Source organism: Salvelinus alpinus, chromosome 16 (assembly GCF_045679555.1).
Source record: "Salvelinus alpinus chromosome 16, SLU_Salpinus.1, whole genome shotgun sequence".
Taxonomy (NCBI): domain Eukaryota; kingdom Metazoa; phylum Chordata; class Actinopteri; order Salmoniformes; family Salmonidae; genus Salvelinus; species Salvelinus alpinus.
The window spans coordinates 18,325,865-18,347,566 of record NC_092101.1 but is presented as its reverse complement, the minus strand read 5'-3'; the positions used below and the strand labels follow the sequence as shown (position 1 = coordinate 18,347,566).

Here is a 21,702-nt window from a genome sequence, read left to right as displayed (position 1 = left end):
AAAAGTGTTAAACAAATCAAAATATATTTGAGATTCTTCAAAGTAGCCACCATTTGCCTTAATGACAACTTTGCACACTCTTAATCAGCTTCATGAGGTAGTCACCTGGAATGCATTTCAATTAACAGGTGTGCCTTAAGCTAATTTGTGGTATTTATTTTCTTAATGCGTCTGTGCCAATCAGTTGTTGTGACAAGGTAGGGGTGGTATACAGAAGATTGCCCTATTTGGCAAAAGACCAAGTCCATATTATGACCGCTCAAATAAGGAAAGAGAAACGACAGTCCGTTACTTTAAAACATGAAGTCAATCCGGAAAATGTATAATGGCTTTGAAAGTTTCTTCAAGCGCAGTTGCAAAAACCATCAAGCGCTATGATGAAACTGGCTCGTGAGGACCGCCACACGAAAGGAAGACCTGGAGTTACCTCTGTTGTAGAGGATAAGTTCATTAGAGTTAGCAGCCTCAGAAATTGCAGCCCAAATAAATGCTGCAGAGTAAAAGAAACAGACGCATCTCAACATCTGCTGTTTAGAGGAGACTGAGTGAATCAGGCCTTCATGGTCGAATTTCTGCAAAGAAATCATTACTAAAGGACATCAATAAGAAGACTTGCTTGGGCCAAGAAATACGAGTTATGAACATTAGACCGGTGGAAATCTGTCCTTTTGGTCTGAGTCCAAATTTGAGATTTCTGGTTCTAACCTCTGTCTCTTTGTGAGACGCAGAGTAGGTGAAAGGATGATCTCTGCATGTGTGGTTCCCAAGGTGGAGGAGGTGGTGTGACGGTGCGGTAGTGCTTTGCTGGTGACACTGATTTATTTAGAATTCAAGAGCACGCTTAACCAGCGTAGCTACCACAGCATTCTGCAGTGATACGCCATCCCATCTGGTTATGGCTTAGTGGGACTATCATTTGTTTTTCCACAGGACAATGACCCAACACACCTCCAGGCTGTGTAAGGGCTATTTGACCAAGAAGGAGAGTGATGGAGTGCTGCATCAGATGACCTGGCCTCCACAATCACCCGATCTCAACCCAATTGAGATGGTTTGGGATGAGTTGGACCGCAGAGTGAAGGAAACGCAGCCAACAAGTGCTCAGCATATGCGGGAACTCCAAGACTGTTGGGAAAGCATTCCAGGTGAAGCTGGTTGAGAGAATTCCAAGTGTGCAAAGCTGTCAAGGCAATGGGTGGCTACTTTGAATAATCTCAAATAAAAAATATTTAGTTTTAACACTTTTTGGATACTAGATGATTTCAAAGTTTTTAGATGTCTTCACTGTTATTCTACAATGTAGAAAATAGTAAAAAATAACGAACCCTTGAATGAGTAGGTGTCCATACATTTGACTGGTACTCTATATTACTGCAGTCTGCATTCTTGTGAATGGAAGCCCAAATTGATCAGTGAGTTTATTGTCTTCAATTAAGAAAGTAGGGCTGGGAATTGCGAGGGACCTCACGCTATATTATCACGATACTTAGGAGCAGATACGATAGGTATCGCATTTCGATTCTTCAATTTTATCGCAATTTGATGTTCATAAAATATTGCTCACTGTCGGCTGCAGATGAACAAGCGGGCCATAAAACGAGTTTTGATCAGTAAAAGTGCTGAAATCATGTTGGCTCATTTTTTTATTTTTTGTATTTGAGGACACGCTATAGGAGGAGAAATACCTAAGCTTTGTCACAGGTACAGTAGACTAGCTGTAGCTAATATTAACTACCTAGCAAAAAAAGTTTTACTTGGAGTCATAGAATCGATATATTGTTAAACCTTAAACTTCACTTACAAAGTAACCTTGTACTTCCTTTCAGATCTCAATGGAATGTGCAACAACACCAGTGTTCCTTCGTCATCGACTGAGATGGCAGACTATTTATCGTAAGCACTTCCTACCTCTTATAAAACCACAATACATGTATTAGGAAATTACCATTTGTTTCAATGCAACAGATTCTGATGACATGGAAAGTGTGCAATTGAAAGCTATTTCATTGAAGTACTCCACTCTTAGTTCTGCATTCTGTTTCCTCTTTCTGAACAGGGAGTATACTGTGATTGGCTCTTCCGAGCAGCGTCAAACATACAAGAATTACTTTAATACTGAGTATAGTGAGTACCGGGGCCTCCACGCTCGGATAGAGGGCATCACCCGGCAGTTCACTGTGCTCGACACTGAGCTTAAGCAGCTCCAACAAGGCACAGACAAGTACAAGGTACGACCCCTTTGGCCCACTGACGCATACTGTCTACGGTTCTACCTAAGCTGCAATATGGTATTATTATTGTTCCAATGTTCAACTTCAGGATTCAATATGGTGTTGTGTTATTATTATTCCAATGTTCAACTTCAGAATGAATTTGTAGTTAATGTTCTGACAATCACTGATTGACACGTTTATTCATTGTTTTGCCATTTTGTCTTTTCTTTTAGACAATCCACAATCAGATACTCCAAGAGTATCGTAAAATAAAGAAGGTAATCTTTGCATCTGACAATTTTGTTTCTCATGAAGCTGCTCAGGTAATTTTTCAACAAATACTGATTTTGTTTTACTTCACAGACGAATCCAAACTATAGCCAAGAGAAGAACCGCTGTGAATATCTACACAGCAAACTGGCACATATAAAGAAACTTATAGCAAAGTATGATCAACAGCAACTTCAAAACTGGACTGGTTGACATTTTCTCTTTTCTCTCTGCAAACCGAAGAAAGAGAAACTCTGGATTCTGTTAGCTCTAAAATAACTTATTAAAGATGCCATGAAGGGAGGGATTATTCCTAAAGATGCCATGAAGGGATGGATGATTCCCCTCATTGGGGCCAAAAGCACTAGTGAGGACAAAGCAGACCACATTTCTTTTTTTTTTTTCAAAGATGTGACACTGGCATGTTTGGCCAGATCTCTGTGTAGCTACACTGCATCCGGAAAAGCTTTGCGTGCTGTTTCTCATACTCTGTCCTAAGTGCACAGAGATCTCTCGAAATGGAAAAACCACATTCTTTGGAGATCTCCAAAACAGCCTTTCCTGGTTTGTAGACTGGGCGGTGGTGGTGACACTGAAATGGAGTCGGCAGATCTTATGCCAAATGCAAATAGTTTGTTTGAGAACAGATAAAATGTAATGAATTATATGGTATCACATTTTTCCCCATATATTGAAATGGAAGGTTCTAAACTCTATTTTACTGTTTTTTATTTATTATTTCATTTTTGTTCTTCCATAGGAGTAACAAGTTCTGTTATTTTACACTCCTCAGTATCAGTACTACAAAGCAGTGTCTCTTTTTTTCTTCACATCTTGAATGTTAGTCAGTATTTTATGCAAAAACTGCCTTGGCAATCAAATTGTCCATCTGTTGCAGTTCATTATTTTCTTTCCTTTTAAAGAGATGCACCTATCCCCATCAATTTAATAAAGACAATGCTATAAAAAATCGTCAGGCATAGGTGCCTCTGCTTGGCTTTTCTTACATATTGTTCAAATGTCTTAACCAGAAGGACATCATCATGTAAGAGCAGGTGATAGGAGCTTACTGAATTTAAAGGTTTAATACAAGCTGGGAAAGTGTGTTTTTTCACCACCAGTCATGGCAAGCTCTGATTTGTTTTTATATGGTTACGGTGATGGTACTTGGCTATGCCTGCCATGTACACCAGGAAAATTTGGATCCTTGTATTTTTATCAACTAATGCATACAGGGAAGATGAAATAATCGGTGCTTTGACCTAACGTAGTCTGTTTTAATCACAAGTTGGAAGATACAGTATTAGTATACCCCATGCAGCAGCTTTTACCATTGTAACTTTTCTCTTTGCGACTGTTTTAAAGTGTACTAGAATATATTGGTAGTATAATTTCCCTCTAATTCATTCAAACAATTGGCTCTTAAACAAGGATTTTATTTCCTATATCTAGTACTTGTTCATCTACATGATTGTCAAGACTGTTAACCCAAGACCAGCCTCACCTATCTTCCAAATGGAGTGGATGACTTATCTTTGTATCTGCCAGGCTAAAGTATTCCAGATCTTTTGTGTCCTGAACCCCTGAAATGATCAGGAACGCTGTAATGTTTTTGGAATCTGTCACCGAGCTCTCCCGAAATCACTGTTCAGTAAATTTTGGGGTAGTCAACTAATGCCTTTCTGATTGACCTTTCTATGTGAATATGAAAAATCGTTAATCTTGTTCCTCTTACATGGGTTTTATCCAAATGAGACGTTTCCCTTTGTCCATCAGAGTTCGTGCTTTATGAATGTTACAATGACCAGTATTTGTATCTTTACTTAAAACTGCTGCCTAAAAAAAATCCAAAGGCCTGATAAAACCTCAATATGGAAATTATTTCTGACCAGCATTAATAGCAAAACAATGCGCTCCCATGAATCGAGCAAACGGCAAAATCATTTGAGTATATTCTACTTACCATTGGCGATAAAGAATTGTTGATTTAGTTGACATGTCATTTTTTAATTCCAATTTGCCCTATGAAATTTCAAGTCTTTGGTTACGACGTGAGAGAGGGCTCTTATTCACTTCAAATGGGATATCATGCGCTCAGATGTTTCAATGTAATGTATCATCACCTCCTGAAATCCAAACACGGCCAACGCTCAGAGATTCATTTATCACAATGCTGATTTGAGATTGCCTCTGGATTGAATGTTTTGTGACCAGAATCATTTCTCAGCATCACCCAGTACCGTGGAACCCTTTAAATAAGTGACTTTTCATCTCAGAGTGAGTTTTATAGAGACGTTCTGATAGGATTACTGTATACATTTCTCTTGCGGTCAAATCAATTTTGATGCCGTTCTCATCAATACAGATGGTTAAGGCATTTATTTGCTCAGATATGGAGCTAAATTGTTTTTAGTATGAATTGCCAGTACAGAACACTATGGTATGAGTTGAATGTGCCAAATGACCTGTTGTATAGGTTTTCATATGACTACAAATGGTGCTCTTTTAGCAAAGAAATGGCTTCGGAGGAGAGTCTGGGATATTGGCGCTTTAAACCCAAAGCACGCTTTTTGAAACCGTAAGGGATTAGGATTGAAATTGACATATTTCAATAAAATTCTTTCAAATCCTTATTTTGGGGCATTCTGAGGCGGTTATTGCACTTTATTGTATAGCATTTGAAACACACAAACCACACATTGAGTTTGAGGGAAGATTTGTTAAATATTACAACTGTCAAATGCTAAACATTAGTGATAATGATTTTCCTTACCCCTTTTCAGTCGTAACCTGAGATTTTACTGAATACAGGAAAAGGGTTACTTTCTATAGCAGTTCCTTTGGTTCTAAATTGTTCCTCCTTCCTGGTACTTTAATTGCCCAGGGTCGTCAGTTGTTTTACTGATCATTGTAGTGTTTCCTGCCCCATTTCTAAATATGATTCCCCCATGATAATTTGCCAGGAAGCCTATATTTAGCCCTGTGGACATGAATCATTGGAGCCTGATGAGAAATTGTGGCAGACGTTTGACTTTTCTATTGACAAAACAGTATCTAAATTTGTTGAGCTCCATTGTATCTTGTCTCACCTGTCCTTGATTAATATGAATACCATTGTAAAGAAGCAACATCATGGCATATTGAGAGAGTACAGTATTGACGTCAACAGTGTAACTGGATATATTGCCTCACAATCCTCTTGGGGGCAGCAGTACTTTGTTTATAAATTGCAGTTTGTGTCCATGACTATCAATCAGGAGAAAGCTTCTATGTGCAGCAACAATACTATTTGGCCTTGGAGCGAACACTGAGGCTACATTAGTGTGAGAGGTTCCGTTACCACAAAAAATCTGTCTCTTCAATATCAGGGGTCTTCAATATCGGGTTGGTAAAGCCCAGGAATGCACAATCATGTACTTATCAGAATACCATTCCATAGGCCGTATGTATGCTGTGTATTTCTGGTTCTGTTGAGCTTCATTATATCCCACAGGAATGTTTAGTTTTCCTGCCTGATACACTTGAAATTTGGCTCCAATAAAGGCATTGGCATGGCTGTGTGGGCAGAAGATGGCTGTGTGTGGCTAACAGGAGGGCAGCAATCTGACGCACTGTGTGAAAGATCTCAGAAATCCATACATTTATCCAGTTGGCCAGGCTAAGCTGACTTTGGCTCCCGTCCGAATGTTGGCCTCAGCTCAGGGAGCTGGAGGGGTGTCAGCGAGTTCAGTTTGGCAGCTTGCCCTGTTCCTGGTGGACTCCAGGCTTGCCCCCTCCCTCCACTCAACAAACACTACCACACTATTCAGCCTCTCTACAGAGCCCCTGATATGTTTATAACTACACCAGAGATTAAGGGCTTTGCCTGTGTGTTCATTGGTCTGTCAGTAGGGCATAATCCTCTCATTTGTCTGTCCTAAAGATAGGGCTGAGATATGTTCTGTAGATTAGAAGTACAGATCACCACCCTAATTTGGGAAAGTAGGTAATGTTTGAGTGTATCTGGCTGATTTAAATTACCTCTACACACCTCCATATTTGATCATTACACAACGGGTCCATGCATATGTACAGATTCAACACTGTTGAAGGAGGAGGTTACATAAGTACAAAGTGTTGATCATTTTAATTTGGAAACAAAAATGAGCTTCCATCCCGAGCCTCCCATTCCCCCACCCATCCAACATGTCTCCATCCAACCACCCTTCCCTCGCAACCACCACTTATACACTAAGCCCCCCCCCCCAAATCCACCCCTTCCCTGTGGAAGCAAAGAACGTAAAAAATATATATATAAAGATGTGCGTGGCTGTCCATGTGGGTGCTGGAGTGAGAAAGACACAAGTCACCAATTTGTAAGTCGCTCTGGATAAGAGTGTCTGCTAAATGACTTAAATGTAAATGTGAACCAATCAGTAAAAAAAGCACAGCCCTCTTCATTAGATGCATTGTGCCTACAACATCAAGGACCCTTTCTAGACTCTAAAGTCGGGAAGACTTCGAGTTTGGTATCAGCCAGACTAGATTTCTGAACTGTGCTGTTGAGTGTATGTGCGTTCATGCTTCAGCACTGCAGAACTGGCAGGAGTACTCATACTTCTTGTGTGTACGACAATGCTGCAGGTAGGTTGAGCGATGGCTGAAGCTCCCTCCACAGCACTCCTCTGGGCAGACAAAGGTCATCCCACCCTTGTGGAAATGCAAATTGTCCTTTAGTGACACCTCCCATTTAAAGTTGCACCCACAGATGGTGCACCCAAAGGGATCTTCTGTGGAATTTCTGATGCTTTGTCAGGCAGGCTGCCCGCTTGAAGCCTTTATCACACTAGGCACAGACGAAGGGAAGAATGTCTTCATGCAACACCTGATGCTTGTTAACATCAGCTTGAAGCTTTTGCCACAGATGGGGCAGGAGTATGGTCGTTGGTCAGAGTGGACCAGTCTGTCGTTGATGAGGTCAGAATTTCAAATGAAGCGCTTGTAACACTGAGCACTCGTATGGCATCTCTCCACTATATATCTGCGGATGATCCAACAGGCTATAATGCAAAAGAACATACACTTTTTGACAAGGAATCTACGGGTGTGTTCTAAATAGCCCATAAGCAGGATTAAAATGTTTTACAGTAGCATCCATTTTCTATTGCTACTGTGATCTCTGCATAATGTAAAGAATTTCTCTCCCAGATGACCATTATAATTTTGTCGTGCACTTCTTGGGAGTTCCACGTCTTACATTTCTGGTTCTAGTTTTAGTGGTACTACAGTGACCATTTCTCAGTCTTTTACTCTCTCATTTTGTCCTGCTGCATTTGTTGAAAGTTCCAAGTCTTCCTTCTGAGGTTCTAGTTTTACAGTGACTCTGATTCTAACTATCCTTTTGTCCTGTATACCTAGGTCACATTTGTTGTTTGAGGTTCTTGTTGTGGCACTACAATGATGTGGAATTTCTGATTACTCAATGACACAAGTGTCCTGAGTGTTTCGTTGAAATTAGAATATAGTGACCTTCAGGTCTGTTTCACTGGGGTATTGTTCTCAGTGTGACTATCACAACTATTTCTGTTGATCACATTCTTCCTCTTCGCTTTTCACCTTCATTATCCTGCAAAATAAACAACAATTTGTTAAATACTTGTTTAAAATGAATTATTATATTGCAAATAACTAACCGGTCACTGGGCGTTAATATCATTCTCTTCCCTATGACAAGGATACCTTGAGGGTCAAAATCACTGGGTCAGGGTACTTCTGTTGGCTCTCCCACGATGAAATGCTGTAATAAACCAGTTCTCAGTCACTGATTGGTTGTTAAATCCCAATGTAGACAGATGGCTATACACTGAACTACAATGTAGTTTACGAAAGTTCAACAGAAATGCTGGTCTGAATGCTCATTTAACTTCAGTAAGAATAACAATTCACCTTGTTTCCTATTCTATGGGCATAGTGGGAATGAATACAAACGTATCAGCATAGCATCTTGTTTCTTATTTTTCCTGTTACCCATGTTAGGAATGTCGTTCACCTTTTAACCTTATAGCCTAAGCACGGCACAATAATGCTCCTTCCTCATGCTTGCTATTTAACCTATGGGCTCACTCTGGCAATTTTCACCTTCCTCAAGCTCAACCAATAGGAGTACATCTTGGGATGTATTTGTATGTCAATTTACCCTTTTGTTCTCTCACTTGCTGATTATCAGCAACAGTTTTGGACAACCCCACCACCTTAAGGCCAGTCATTGGAACACCTTTCACCCAGCATGGCAGTTTGGATGCCAGCAGCCCCACATAGGGATACATGCCATCACCTGGCTGAGGATCTTCCCTCGGAAATGAGACCGTTCCCAAAACTGTTTCATTAAATTTCATATTACATTCAGTATTTGTTGTTCATTCAGTTAAGCCTGTACTTGACTGAAATTACAGTGTAGCTCACAGTCAAATCTGAGCAGTAAAATTGGGAGTCCGGATTAGAGCCCTGGAAAGCCAGCAACACTGGTCGTGACACTCAGACCCTGATCCTGTGTGTTGTGACGGAACACGAAGTATAAAAAAATGGAACCTAATTGCAAGCAAGGAGCAATGGGGAGGATGGTATGGCGGAAGCAGATGTGGAACGTTAATCGGATGGGAGTGGGAAAAGGATGAATTGACTTTTGTACAAAATAAATGGGAAAAGGAGCCAAATTGCTGTGGAAAATGTCAAGATCTGTTCATACTCCATATCTGGTAGGAGTGTGTTTTTTGTAAAAAACAATGTATGCCAGACTTGGTGAATCTGTTTGAAGCATTTAAAACAGTGGAGAACGCTTTGGGTAAAGTGAAATCGGTGAATATCACGAGAAGTGGGCTTATTTTCATTTTGTGTGTTTCTGCGGATTAGAAAAGGTGTCTGTTGGGTCTCACACACATTGATGCATTTTCTTTGATCTACGGAGCAGGGCACCTGTCAAAGGAGTAATTTCTGGAGTCTCGAAATGAGGTCACTAGCTGTACGGTGTTTCCTCCGACACTGGCTTCAGGGTTAAATGAGCAGTGTGTCAAGAAGCAGTGCGGCTTGGCGGGGTCGTGTTTTTTGGAGGATGCATGGCTCACGACCTTCGCCTCTCCCAAGTCCGAACGGGAGATGTTGATGCACGAAGGACGAATTGTGTGGTAAATGGCATGAAGTTTATCTGTTTTTGTTTTTTATGTGTAGTGTCTCCCTACCCGAGTGGAGCTGGGATATGTGTACTATCCTGTGGGAGCCTTTATATCCAGGCCTTTACAATGTAACTGCTGTAAAATGTTTGGACATGTAGCGAGTGTCTGCACATGGGAGAAGCCAAGCTGTGGGAAAGATCACTATGATGGAGACTGTTTAGCAGAAGAGAATAAACAAGGACCAATGTGTTGTAACTGTGGAAGAGAACATGAAACAAAGTAAGGGCAGTTCAGAGAGTCTTAAACAGAGGCTGTCAAAAAGGTTGAAAGAAGAAATGGTCTCTGAAGGTCCCATAGGGAATACTGTAGGCCTACAGTACTGTTGATCATGCCATTTTATTATACCAGTTGTCCTCGATTGGCCTGAACTCTGACACCTGTTCATCTTAGTGACAGAACTCGGGCCATTGTGATTGATGGGTTTAAGTCAGAATTTCTTGAAGTACATAAAGGTGTTCCGCAGGGGTCGATACTAGGACCTGCTCTTTTCACTATATATACAATTCTATTGGTCAATCTGTTAAAAAAAATATATAATTATTATATGCGTATCATACTTATGTACTCAAACGCCCCGACTGCTGACCTGGCTGTGACAAGGCTACAGTCTGATTTTGCAGTTGTGCAGGAAGCACTTACTGATTTAAAACTCATACTTAATACGGGCAAAACTACACTGAACAAAAATAAACATGCAACAATTTCAAAGATTTTTCATAGAGTTACAGGAAATCAGTCAATTTAAATGAATTCGTTAGGCCCTAATCTATGGATTTCTGGACTGGGAATACAGATATGCATCGGTTGGTCACAGATACCTTTAAAAGAAAAAAGGGAGGGACGTGTGTAGTGGCTTCCTTTCCTCTTTACCATAGCCACTGCCCTCGCCTGAAGAGGGGTTGTTTCGTATGCATACAGTCCACACTCAAGGTTTCCAAACGGCCAAAACATTCAATGAGATCCAGGGATATGGTGCAACAAAAAGGTTTATTCTTATATCTAATTTAAAAAATGATTCTCCAATCAAGCAGAGATTACTTGACATGGAAAATACATAATATGACCTGTTTGTATGTCTGTATGGTCAAAAGACAATACTGCTCCCAAGTCTAGCTAGGACTCCTCCCCCCGAAGGCCCAACTTCCTGCCTTTATCCTAACACACTTACCACAGTACAATGAATGGGCAAGAGGGGGGGCCAAAAACTAACAACAAATGAATATATCTCAATCAGGTAAATATAAATCATAAAGGTACGTACCTAATATTTCATATACATTCATATTTAATATATTGCACAAATGTACATGGAGCTCTGTATGTTCTGTCTTTTATACAAATATGTCCAAATCGGCTCTAACATACCGACCCCTAATTGTTAACTGCACTGAATGCACAACAATTACTTAATATTCAAACGTAGAGCCAATACACAAAACATTCTATACCAGAGCACTATTACAGTTCATAGCTATATACAAGGTCCCATATATGAAAAGAGTCCATAGATCTCAGTCTGAGTTGAAGTGTTCAGGTGTTCAACTTACAAAAAATGTCAAAAGTTTGACGTCCAAAAATGTATGACTACGACATCAAAGAATCAGAGGTGCACATGATTCAAAGATGGCGCACTGTGTGTGTGTGTCTCACTCCGCCGCCTCAAGGAGCAGACAGAGTTTATTGATAGGTCTCTGTAAGATATTGGTTTTGGTCTTAACCATGACGCTCCGGACAAGACCATTGGCCCCTGGCAAAGCCTCCACCACACGCCCCATTAGCCAAGAGTTCCTTGGGGCGGTGTCATCGACAATGACCACAAGGTCACGAGGACTGAAGTTTCTCTTAGTTTTGATCAGAACAGTCTATATCTGGTGTGACCACCATTTGCCTCATGCGGCGGGACATCCTTTGCATAGGGTTTGTTTAGGCTGATGATTGTGGCCTGTGGAATGCTGTCCCACTCCTCTTTAATGGCTGTGTAAAGTTGCTGGATATTGGCAGGAACTGGAACACGCTGTCGTACACAATCAAGAGCATCCCAAACATGCTCAATGGGTGACAAGTCTGAGCATGCAGGACATGGAAGAACTGGGACATGTTCAGCTTCCAGGAATAGTGTTCAGATCCTTGGGACATGGCGCTGTGCATTATCATGCTGAAACATGAGGTGATGTCAGCAGGTGAATGGCATGACAATGGGCCTCTGGATCTTGTCACGGTATCTCTGCATTCAAATTGCAATTGTGTTTGTTGTCCATAGCTTATGCCTCCCCATACCGTAACCCCACCGCTACCATGGGGCACTCTGTTCAGAACATTATCAGCAAAACGCTCACCCATACATGCTGTCTGCCATCTGCCCGGTACAGTTGAAACCGGGATTCATCCGTGAAGAGCATACTTCTCCAGCAGCCATCGAAGGTGAGCATTTGCCAACTGAAGTCGGTTACAATGCCAAACTGCAGTCAGGTCAAGACCCTGGTGAGGACGACGAGCATGCAGATGAGCTTCCCTGTAAGAAGGGCTTTATAAATAAATTTGATTGATTGGTTGTGCAACCCCACAGTTTCATCAGCTGTCCGGGTCCAACAAGTGAAGCAGCCGGATGTGGAGGTCCTGGGCACACGTGGTCTGCGGTTATAAGGCCTTTTGGACGTACTGCCAAATTCTCTAAAATGGAGGCGGCTTATGGTAGAGAAATTAATATTCAATTCTGTGGCAACAGCCCTGGTGGACATTCCTGTAGTCAGCATGCCAATTGCACGCTCTCTCATCTTGAGACATCTGTGGCATTGTGTTGTGACAAAACTGCACATTTTAGAGTGACCTTCAGATGCAATCGTTATGCAAGTGCAGGAAAGAATGAAAATGTCTGTGCCACCAGTAAGTACAGATAGTAGTATAAATCCCCCTGCATAGTACCCGCAGCCGGACAATTTTCTCAAGGCTTCTGGAAAAAAATACTTGTCAGCATGCTCAACCGATGTTGGTCATTCAGCCGACAAAAACTTTCAACTGGTTGTCCCCATTCAGCAAAGAGTCAGAGGCCGAGCCTTCTCAGGTCTCTCCTTCACCCGTTACGTGGTCTGACCCACAGAAGCCTCCCACCATTAGCTCTGACAAATTGAAAACCTTAGTCATTGGTGACTCCATTACCCACAATATTAGACTTAAAAAGGATTATCCAGCGATCATACACTATTTACCAGGGGGCAGTGCTACCGACGTAAAGGTTAATCTGAAGAGGGTGCTGGCTAAGGCTAAAACTGGCAAGCGTAGAGAGTATAGGGATATTGTAATCCACGTCGGCACCAACAATGTTAGGATGATAGTCATAGGTCACCATGTGCAACATAGCTTCAGCGTGTAAATTAGCTAGAAAGATGTGTCGGCATCGAGTAATTGTCTCTGACCCCCTCGCAATTAGGGGGAGTGATGAGCTCTACAGCAGAGTCTCACAACTCAATCGCTGGTTAAACTGTTTTCTGCCCCTCCCAAAATATAGATTTTTTTAGATAATTGGTCCTCTTTCTGGAACCATCAAACCTGGCCTGCTGAGGAGGGACGGACTCCATCCTAGCTGGAGGGATGCTCTCATCTTATCTATCGACATAGACAGGGCTCTAACGCCACAATGAGTTCGGGTGCAGGCCAGGCAGCAGGCTGTTAGCCAGCCTGCCAGCTTAATGGAGTCTGCCACTAACACAGTCAGTGTAGTCTGCTCAGCTATCCCCATTGAGACCGTGTGTTTATAACTAGGGCTTTATAACTACATTTGATTTATTTATTGATTGTCCCCAGCATAAGGTTGTTTAATCAGCGTCTTCATATGCGTCTTCATATGCCACACCTGTCAAGTGGATGGATTCTCTTGGCAAAGGAGAAATGCTCACTAACTGGGATGTAAACAAATTTTCTTGGGGGGGCAGTGCCTGGGGAACCCCTGGGGGTCCCTGAACTACAGCATTCCCTCTCTCTACATTGGTTTGCTACACTGGTGGCAGCAGAAGGATGCCTATAGGCATTTGTGTAGAACCTTACAATGCCTAAAGTCAAGCAACATAGGACCTCTTGGCATAATTTGCAGTGACAGCACAGATACAGTAATCTTTGGTGACAGGGACCATGGTTGAGCCTTCCCCACCACCACCCACCCTAATTTGAAACACTGGTGTTAGAAGTGGGATTGCACCCAATTGAGTGTGTTTCTTGTACAAGATCCATCACCACCTCTGAACATGAAATAAGGAACGCAAACTAATTAGAGGTCTGCCCCTCTGCTCCATAACAACAAAAACATTACTTTCGTAATTCACTGTGACCATTTTACTTGATTACTCACTGTATTTCCCGCCAGTTGGCCGTTATTGCTCCCGGGAAATCCCAATTCAAACTGTCTTACATAAGATAATGACTCGTTGTTTTCGTCATGGTCACCGTTCGAAATGTAACAATCCGGTTGTACACTCCCGGTAACCGTATACTTCCCAAGCTCCGAGTCCCCCCTCCCTGACGTTGTCACTTTGGTAGAGGCCGCTTCGACTTTTTTTTCACGCCGAGCGGAGCAAGATGGCGGCTGTACTGCCGAGGACGAGGTGTAGTAGCCGCTCGGCATGAACATTTATTTTTGAAATAAATTGATTAAAATCAAACGGAAATATTTGAACGTCGGACTACAAGGGGCGTGCACTACTTCACTCCATTACAATAATCGACATTTTGTATATTGTCTTAAGATTTTTTTTCTGACAACATGATCACATTGTAGTAGCTAGCTCACTAAACTAGCAAGCATAGCCAGCCTACCACCGTAGCAAACGCAGGAGAAAGTGTAGAATGGGAGAAAAGCTAGAACTCAAGCTGAAGTCGCCGGTTGGAGCCGAAGCTGCTGGCTATCCGTGGCCGTTACCAGTATACGTAAGTATTTAATCAGACCAAACAATTTGCCAGCTAACGTATAACTTGGGCAACCAAGTAAGTACTGGATTTATTAATCTATGTAATGTTGCTAGCTAACGTTAATTCGCTAACGGTAGCTACTAGCTAATGATCCGCTTGCTAGCTAAGGTTACTTACTAAGCCAAGGCAAGCCATGCAGGTCAGACAGACGGCCCACTAGTCTACCACCACTGAGTTAGCATACAGTGTAGATAATACATTTTCGGAGCTATCCAGAAGCGACAAATGTGCACGTGGAGTGAAAGTAGATATTGCATTACGGTATAACGTTATCCATCCACTAAGTGGGATAGGCACCTAATGTGGCTACATACTGAACCTAAAACCAAGGCTAATTAACGTTACTATAGTAACGTAAACTCGTACATCGCCTTGGTCCGTACAATTGCCCTTATTTTAGCGCCCCAAAAACGTAATACTTCCAGATCAGCTGTAATGTCAATAACATTGTAAAGCACAATTTCTCCCCTTTCCAACAGAATCAATTACATGACCTAAACACTGCCCGTTTCTGCATAATTCAAGCAGGCAATGAGCACCGTCGGGTCTTTTTAAAAATGGCAGGTGGGGGAAGCGAAACTAATGCGTGATAGTGAGAAGGAGAGATGTCTTGTGGGAAAATTGCTTTTTTTTTTCACTCGATCTGTCCAACTTATCACCTTATTGCCTCTAAAATGTAAATAAAACACTATAAAGAGTTTATATAATGTGTGATTACATACCTATTTGAAGGTTTGTGTCGAATTTGAATCGGGTTTTTAGGGCGGTGCTAAATTGATCTTAGAAGTTAACAGCGGCTTTGAGAATGATGATCGCATGCAATGATGACGCAAAAAATGACTAGGTATCCCCCTTACCCCGTCACTGTCCATTTCTTGTTTTTAAAGGATGAGAGAAGTGCTACACCTGGTGGAGAGAGATTGTAAGACAGAAATAGTTGCTTTATGCGTGCTGTACGTTACGACATGACACGCCACGATGTAACGGAGGGTCCGTTTTTTTCAACTTTTCGCCAATACTATAGAGCCATTACCATGTCGATCAACGCTTGAATAGAAACCTAGTTCACACCCCCGATTTTGAAGTCAACACAGTCGCTGCAGTCCCATTAGTTGTCTTTGTAGCCTCGTTTGAATGTTGCGGTTGCGCACATTTGTACGTAATGGGGTGAGTTTACATTAGTGTACACAAATCATTAGATAGGAGGATTTCACAAATCACACGAGAAACATTGCACACTTAGCTAACTACATCGGTTCCTCGTTTTCATAAGTCTAGCTGACATTCCACGTTAGGTCATTAGCTTTAACAGTTTTATTTAACTCTCGTTATAATTCTGTCTAAAATGCTGACCAGACCGCACGTATAACACGTGCATGTTGATTTTGTCCACCCACAGACGCGATCAGGACACGCAGGTTGAAATATCAAAACAAACTCTGAACCAACTATATTAATTTGGGGACAGGTTGAAAAGCATTAAATATTTGCCAATTTAGCTAGCTTGCTATTGCTAGCGAATTTGTCCTGAGATATAAACATAGTTATTTTACCAGAAAAAGGTCCTCTACTCAGACAATTAACCCACAGATAAAAGGGTAAACCAAGTTCGTTTCTAGTAATCTCTCCTCCTTCAAGCAGCTGCTGCTGCTGCTTCTTTGGACTATATATGGCAGTTGGCAACTAACTTTAACCTTTAGGGGCCACGGGTGCCGCTAGCGGCACTCCTCCCACATTCCACTGAAAAGGCAGAGCGGCAAATAAAAAAAAAACATTTTTTTTAAATATTTAACACACATTAACAAGTCCAATACAGCATATGAAAGGTACACATCTTGTGAATCAAGCCAACATGTCCGATTTTTAAAATGTTTTACAGGGAAGACAAAATATGTAAATCTATTACACCACTTTTCTACCTCCATCAGTGTTTTACTCCATCACCAGCTATCACTAATTCGACCAAATAAAGATATATATATAGCCACTAACCAAGAAACAACTTCATAAGATGACAGTCTGATAACATATTTATTGTATAGCATATGTTTTTTTTGAAAAATGTGCATATTTATGGTATAAATCATAAATTACATTTCAGCTACAATCAGAAATTGCACCGAAAGCAGCCATAACATTTACAGACACCAACGTCAAATAACTAATTACTCATCATAAAACATATCTGAGAAATACATACTGTGCAGCAATTGAAAGACAGGATTCTTGTGATTCCAGACAATATTTCAGATTTATTAAATGTTTTATAGCGAAAACAAAATGTAGCGCTAAATTAGCATAGCCACGCCAGCCAGAACCAGCTGGGCGCCCACGACCAGTTCACATGCACACCGATATATGAAATAGCATTATAAATTGGATCTTACTTTTGCTGAAATTTCATCAGAATGTTGATCAAGATGTCCTTAGTCCAGATGAGTCGTTCATTACATTCAGAATGGTACCTTTCCCACTTCATTTAGCATGGGTACTAGTCGCGTGGCACGGATCTCTCCAAGTAAACAAAGTCACACGACGGAACACGACAAAACTCCCGAAAAAATTAAAATAATCTGATTAAACTATATTGAAAAAACATACATTACGATGATATGGTCTCATTTATCAAATCAAATCCGAGCCGGAGATAGTTGACATCCGAAACGGCAGCAAAACAAAACACAATCTCTCTTCAAAGTCGCGCACTTCAGACTTCCGGAAATGGACGGTCACGTCAAAGAAATAGGTCTTATTTCACGTCAGAACAAGATAAACACAAAATTTCTCCTCTGACGTCCTCTTGACACCCAGAGGAAGGCGTGTGAGGTGTGTTTCGGGTCATAGGTGGCATGACCATGTATAGGCAGAGCGTTGAAGCGAGCATAAACATCTTGCATTCTACTTCCTGCTCAGGGAAAGTGCTGCCAAATGACTTGTGTTCAACTCAGAGAAAAAATTCAAACATTTTTAGAAACTAGAGGTTGTTTTCTATCCAATGGTACTAAAAATATGCATATTGTACTAGCAAGAATTGAGTACGAGGCCGTTTAAAAATCATACGATTTTCAGCAAAAGTGAAAATATCACCCCTTGTCCCCAACAGGTTAAAGTGCATTACCACTACTGACTGGAGTGTGTACCTCAATTCCTGTTTCAATCACCTATGTAGGTATATGGTCCTAAAAACCAATGAGGAGATGGCACGTGGGTATGTGCTTCTAAAAACCAATGAGGAGATGGCACGTGGGCATATGCTTCTAAAAACCAATGAGGAGATGGCACGTGGGTATGTGCTCCTAAAAACCAATGAGGAGATGGTACGTGGGTATATGCTCCTAAAAAACAATGAGGAGATGGGAGCGCCGCGCGGGACTTGCAGTGTCACAAATAGAACCAGGTTCTATTTTAGCGGCTGGTGTCGCAGATGCTCGTGAGCAGTGTGGGTGCAATGATTGAATAACATGTATGTGTATATTTATTTTGCAATGCTCACACACGCAACACGAGCGGTGTGGTCAGCATGTAACGTTAAACATTTAACAAACATTAGCTAGCTCGCAAACTTTAGCACCTGACCTACTTACTAGTACATGCATAAAAATGGGTTGGTTACCAGTAAGTTTCTTTGCTAACTACTAGCCATGTATTTATGTTAGCTAGCAAGTAATATTTTTTTCGTGTGGGTCAGACTCTGTGGGATGTTTTTAGTGAGACCCCAAGTGGTGTAATGTTAAAGTACTTAAGTACTTTACTTTACTAGTACTTTACTTTCCAATTTATATTTTTGACAACTTTTAATTTTACTCCACTAGCGTTACATTCCTAAAGAAAATAATGTACTTTTTACTCAATACATTTTCCCTGACACCCAAAAGTACTTAAATGCTCAACAGGACATGAAAATGGTCCAATTCACGCACTTATCAAGAAAACAACCCTTCTTATCCCTACTGCTTCTGATTTGGTGGACTCACTAAACACATGCTTCATTTGTAAATTATGTCTTGAGTGTTGGAGTGTGCCCCTAACTATCCATAAATTAAAAATATATAAATAAAAATCGTGCTGTCTGGTTTCTCTAATATAAGGAATATTTTTTATTGAACCTTTATTTAACTAGGCATGTCAGTTAAGAACAAATTCTTATTTACAATGACAGCCTGGCAAAAAATTATTTGGTTGACCGTTTTATGTGTGAATTAATTGTCGGAGTAGAGGACCTTGTTATTTGACCTGAAATGCACAACTCAATGTTTATATCCCAGGACAAATTAGCTAGCAACAGCAAGCTAGCTTAATAGGACAAATTAGCTAGCAAGCTAACTAGCTAAATTGCCCTAAATGTTTAATGCTTTCTGACCTGTTCCCAAATTAATGTAATTGGTTCAGAGTTTGTTTTGATATTTTAACCTGCGTGTCGTGATCGCGTTTGGTGTAGGGGGACAAAATACATTTATGCACGATGGCGTACGCGCGCAGCCGATTTGGGTTCCGTGTAAGAGAGTTTTATAAATAAGCAACAACCAGTGGGTCTTGCGACGGGTATACAGAGATGACCAGTTTACAGAGGAGTATAGAGTGCAGTGATGTGTCCTATAAGGAGCATTGATGGCAAATCTGATGGCCGATTGGTAAAGAACATCTAGCCGCTCGAGAACACCCTTACCTGCCGATCTATACATTTTGTCTAGCATGGGTAGGATGGTCATTTGAATCAGGGTTAGTTTGGCAGCTGGGGTGAAAGTGTAGCGATTACGATAGATGAAACCAAGTCTAGATTTAACTTTAGCCTGCAGCTTGGATATGTGCTGAGAGAAGGACAGTGTGCCGTCTAGCCATACTCCCAAGTGCTTGTATGAGTTGATTACCTCAAGCTCTAAACCCTCAGAAGTAGTAATCACACCTGTGGGGAGAGGGGCATTCTTCTTACCAAACCACATTACCTTTGTTTTGGAGGTGTTCAGAACAAGGTTAAGGGTAGAGAAAGCTTGTTGGACACTAAGAAAGCTTTGTTGTAGAGCGTTTAACACAACATCCGAGGAGGGACTATCATCTGCCTGAGCTATGTTGTTGATGTAAATTGAGAAGAGCATTGGGCCTAGGATTGAGCCTTGGGGTACTCCCTTGGTGACTGGCAGTGGCTGAGACAGCAGATTGTCTGACTTTATACTTTATACACTGCACTCTTTGAGAGAGGTAGTTAGCAAACCAGATACCTCAGAGACACCAATACTCCTTAGCCAGCCCACAAGAATGGAATGGACTACCGTATCAAAAGCTTTGGCCAAGTCAATAGAAAATAGCAGCACAACATTGCTTAGTATCAAGGGCAATGGTGACATAATTTAGGACCTTTTAGGTTGCAGTGACACATCTATAACCGGAGCGGAAACCAGATTGCATACCAGAGAGAATACTATAGACATCAAGAAGTCCAGTCAGTTGATTATTGGCAAGTTTTTCCAACACTTTTGATAAACAGGGCAAAATAGAAATAGGCCTATAACAGTTAGGATCAGCTTCATCTCCCTCTTTAAATAAATCATGAACATTGGCTGCCTTCCAGCAATGGGAACCTCCCCAGAGAGGAGAGACAGGTTAAAAAGGTTGGATATAGGCTTGGCGATGATAGGGGCAGCAACCTTAAAGAAGAAAGGGTCTAAACCATCTGACCCAGATGTTTTTTGGGGGTCAAGTTTCAGGAGCTCCTTTAGCACCTTGGACTCAGTGACTGCCTGCAGGGAGAAACTTTGTAGTGGGTCAGGGGAAAAAGAGGGAGAAGCATTGGGGATAATCTCATTAGAAGGGGTGGGAGATGAGGAAATGTTGGCTGGGCAAGGAGGCATGGCTGAGTCAAATAGGAATCCTGACTTAATGAAGTGGTGAAATGGTTTATACTTTTACTTTTTGATATTTAAGTATATTTTTGAAATTACTTTTACATTTGATACTTAAGTATATTTAAAATGAAATACTTTTAGACTTTTACTCAAGTATTATTTTACTGCGTGACTCCCGTTTAGTTGAGTAATTTTCTATTAAGGTATCTGTACTTTTACTCAAGTATGACAATTGGGTACTTTTTCAACTACTGGAATCCCCCCCTCATTTGCAATACGTGGAATTCAACTCATGTATGCATTTAATTTTGCCGAAACTTTCAGCAATGTAACGTTAGCTATACAAAAAGAAGGGAATTTGTTTAGCAAAATATTGTGCTGAAAAATTACAGCCACTGTAGTAGCTAGCTAGACTATAGGTGACTAAACTCAACACAATGGTGAAGGAAGTTTCTGATGAACTCCACCAACAGAGTTGATCAGAGACCAGGCATTGTGGAATTCAGCTCTGACTACAAGATCAAAAGTATTTCCTTTTACTTATGTTGGTCCTCTGTATTTAGATGCCTTTCTTTGTTTGCTGAAATCATACTTTTTAATAAAATGTTAATCAAATACAACCACCTACTGTTTCATCATTGCTGTTGCTCTAAGATGGCAACTTAGCATGAATGTCAACAAGGAAACATTTAGTGGCTGTATTTGATTTAACGTTTTATTAAAAAGTATGAATTCCAGCTAACAAAGGCACGCAACTACAGAGGACAAACTTAGGTACAGGGTATGCATTTCATAATATAATATATTGAAAGTATAGACCTTGGGCGAATAGATGTAGTCGGAGCTGAATTTCACAAAGATTATTAGAAACTTACTTCACCATGGAGTTGAATTTAGTCAGCTAGCTGGAATCCAAATGAAAATGGCTCTGCCTGGCGGTCACTGCCTTTAATGACGTCTACTGTTCCTGTTATTGCACACTCTTTGGGAATCTGGGGGATAGCTGGCGACTGGGCTTGAACCGTTTTGCAACTTGTTTGGATGAATTATTACACCCCTGCACTCATGGGACAAAGCACCTTCTGTGCCAATAGGAAGAATGACCACATCAGAAGCTATAATTTGCAACTGCATAGAAGGTACGATACATAATTCCCCATAACTGTAGTTCCTTATATTTGTGTTTCAAAAGGCAAGTTGTGGATGGCAAAA

At 41.1% G+C, this 21,702-nt stretch overlaps 2 protein-coding genes and 1 long non-coding RNA gene across 5 annotated transcripts in view; 2 read left to right on the top strand and 1 right to left on the bottom strand.

The window, feature by feature from the left end:
* Positions 1-5,116, top strand: part of ell (elongation factor RNA polymerase II) — a 46,444-nt gene extending 41,328 nt beyond the window's left edge. Inside the window, exons 10-13 of the mRNA XM_071345181.1 lie at positions 1,827-1,893; positions 2,057-2,228; positions 2,447-2,491; positions 2,577-5,116. Coding sequence (XP_071201282.1) covers positions 1,827-1,893; positions 2,057-2,228; positions 2,447-2,491; positions 2,577-2,696 — 404 coding nt within the window. The 3' untranslated portion in view covers positions 2,697-5,116. The remainder of the gene's footprint in view (positions 1-1,826; positions 1,894-2,056; positions 2,229-2,446; positions 2,492-2,576) is intronic.
* LOC139541029 (uncharacterized) lies at positions 3,737-14,207 on the bottom strand. The gene is made up of 3 exons (XR_011668309.1): positions 14,034-14,207; positions 8,202-8,259; positions 3,737-8,088 (listed from the first exon to the last, which is right to left on the bottom strand). It is a non-coding gene; the product is annotated as an uncharacterized lncRNA (long non-coding RNA).
* The window catches only part of dot1l (DOT1-like histone H3K79 methyltransferase), a 31,728-nt gene continuing 24,177 nt past the window's right edge, over positions 14,152-21,702 (top strand). Inside the window, exon 1 of one of the 3 annotated variants that reach the window (XM_071345177.1) lies at positions 14,152-14,608. In XM_071345177.1, the coding sequence (XP_071201278.1) occupies positions 14,528-14,608 (81 nt within the window). In that variant the 5' untranslated portion in view covers positions 14,152-14,527. The remainder of the gene's footprint in view (positions 14,609-21,702) is intronic. The other 2 variants (XM_071345178.1, XM_071345179.1) reach the window with 2 other exon arrangements.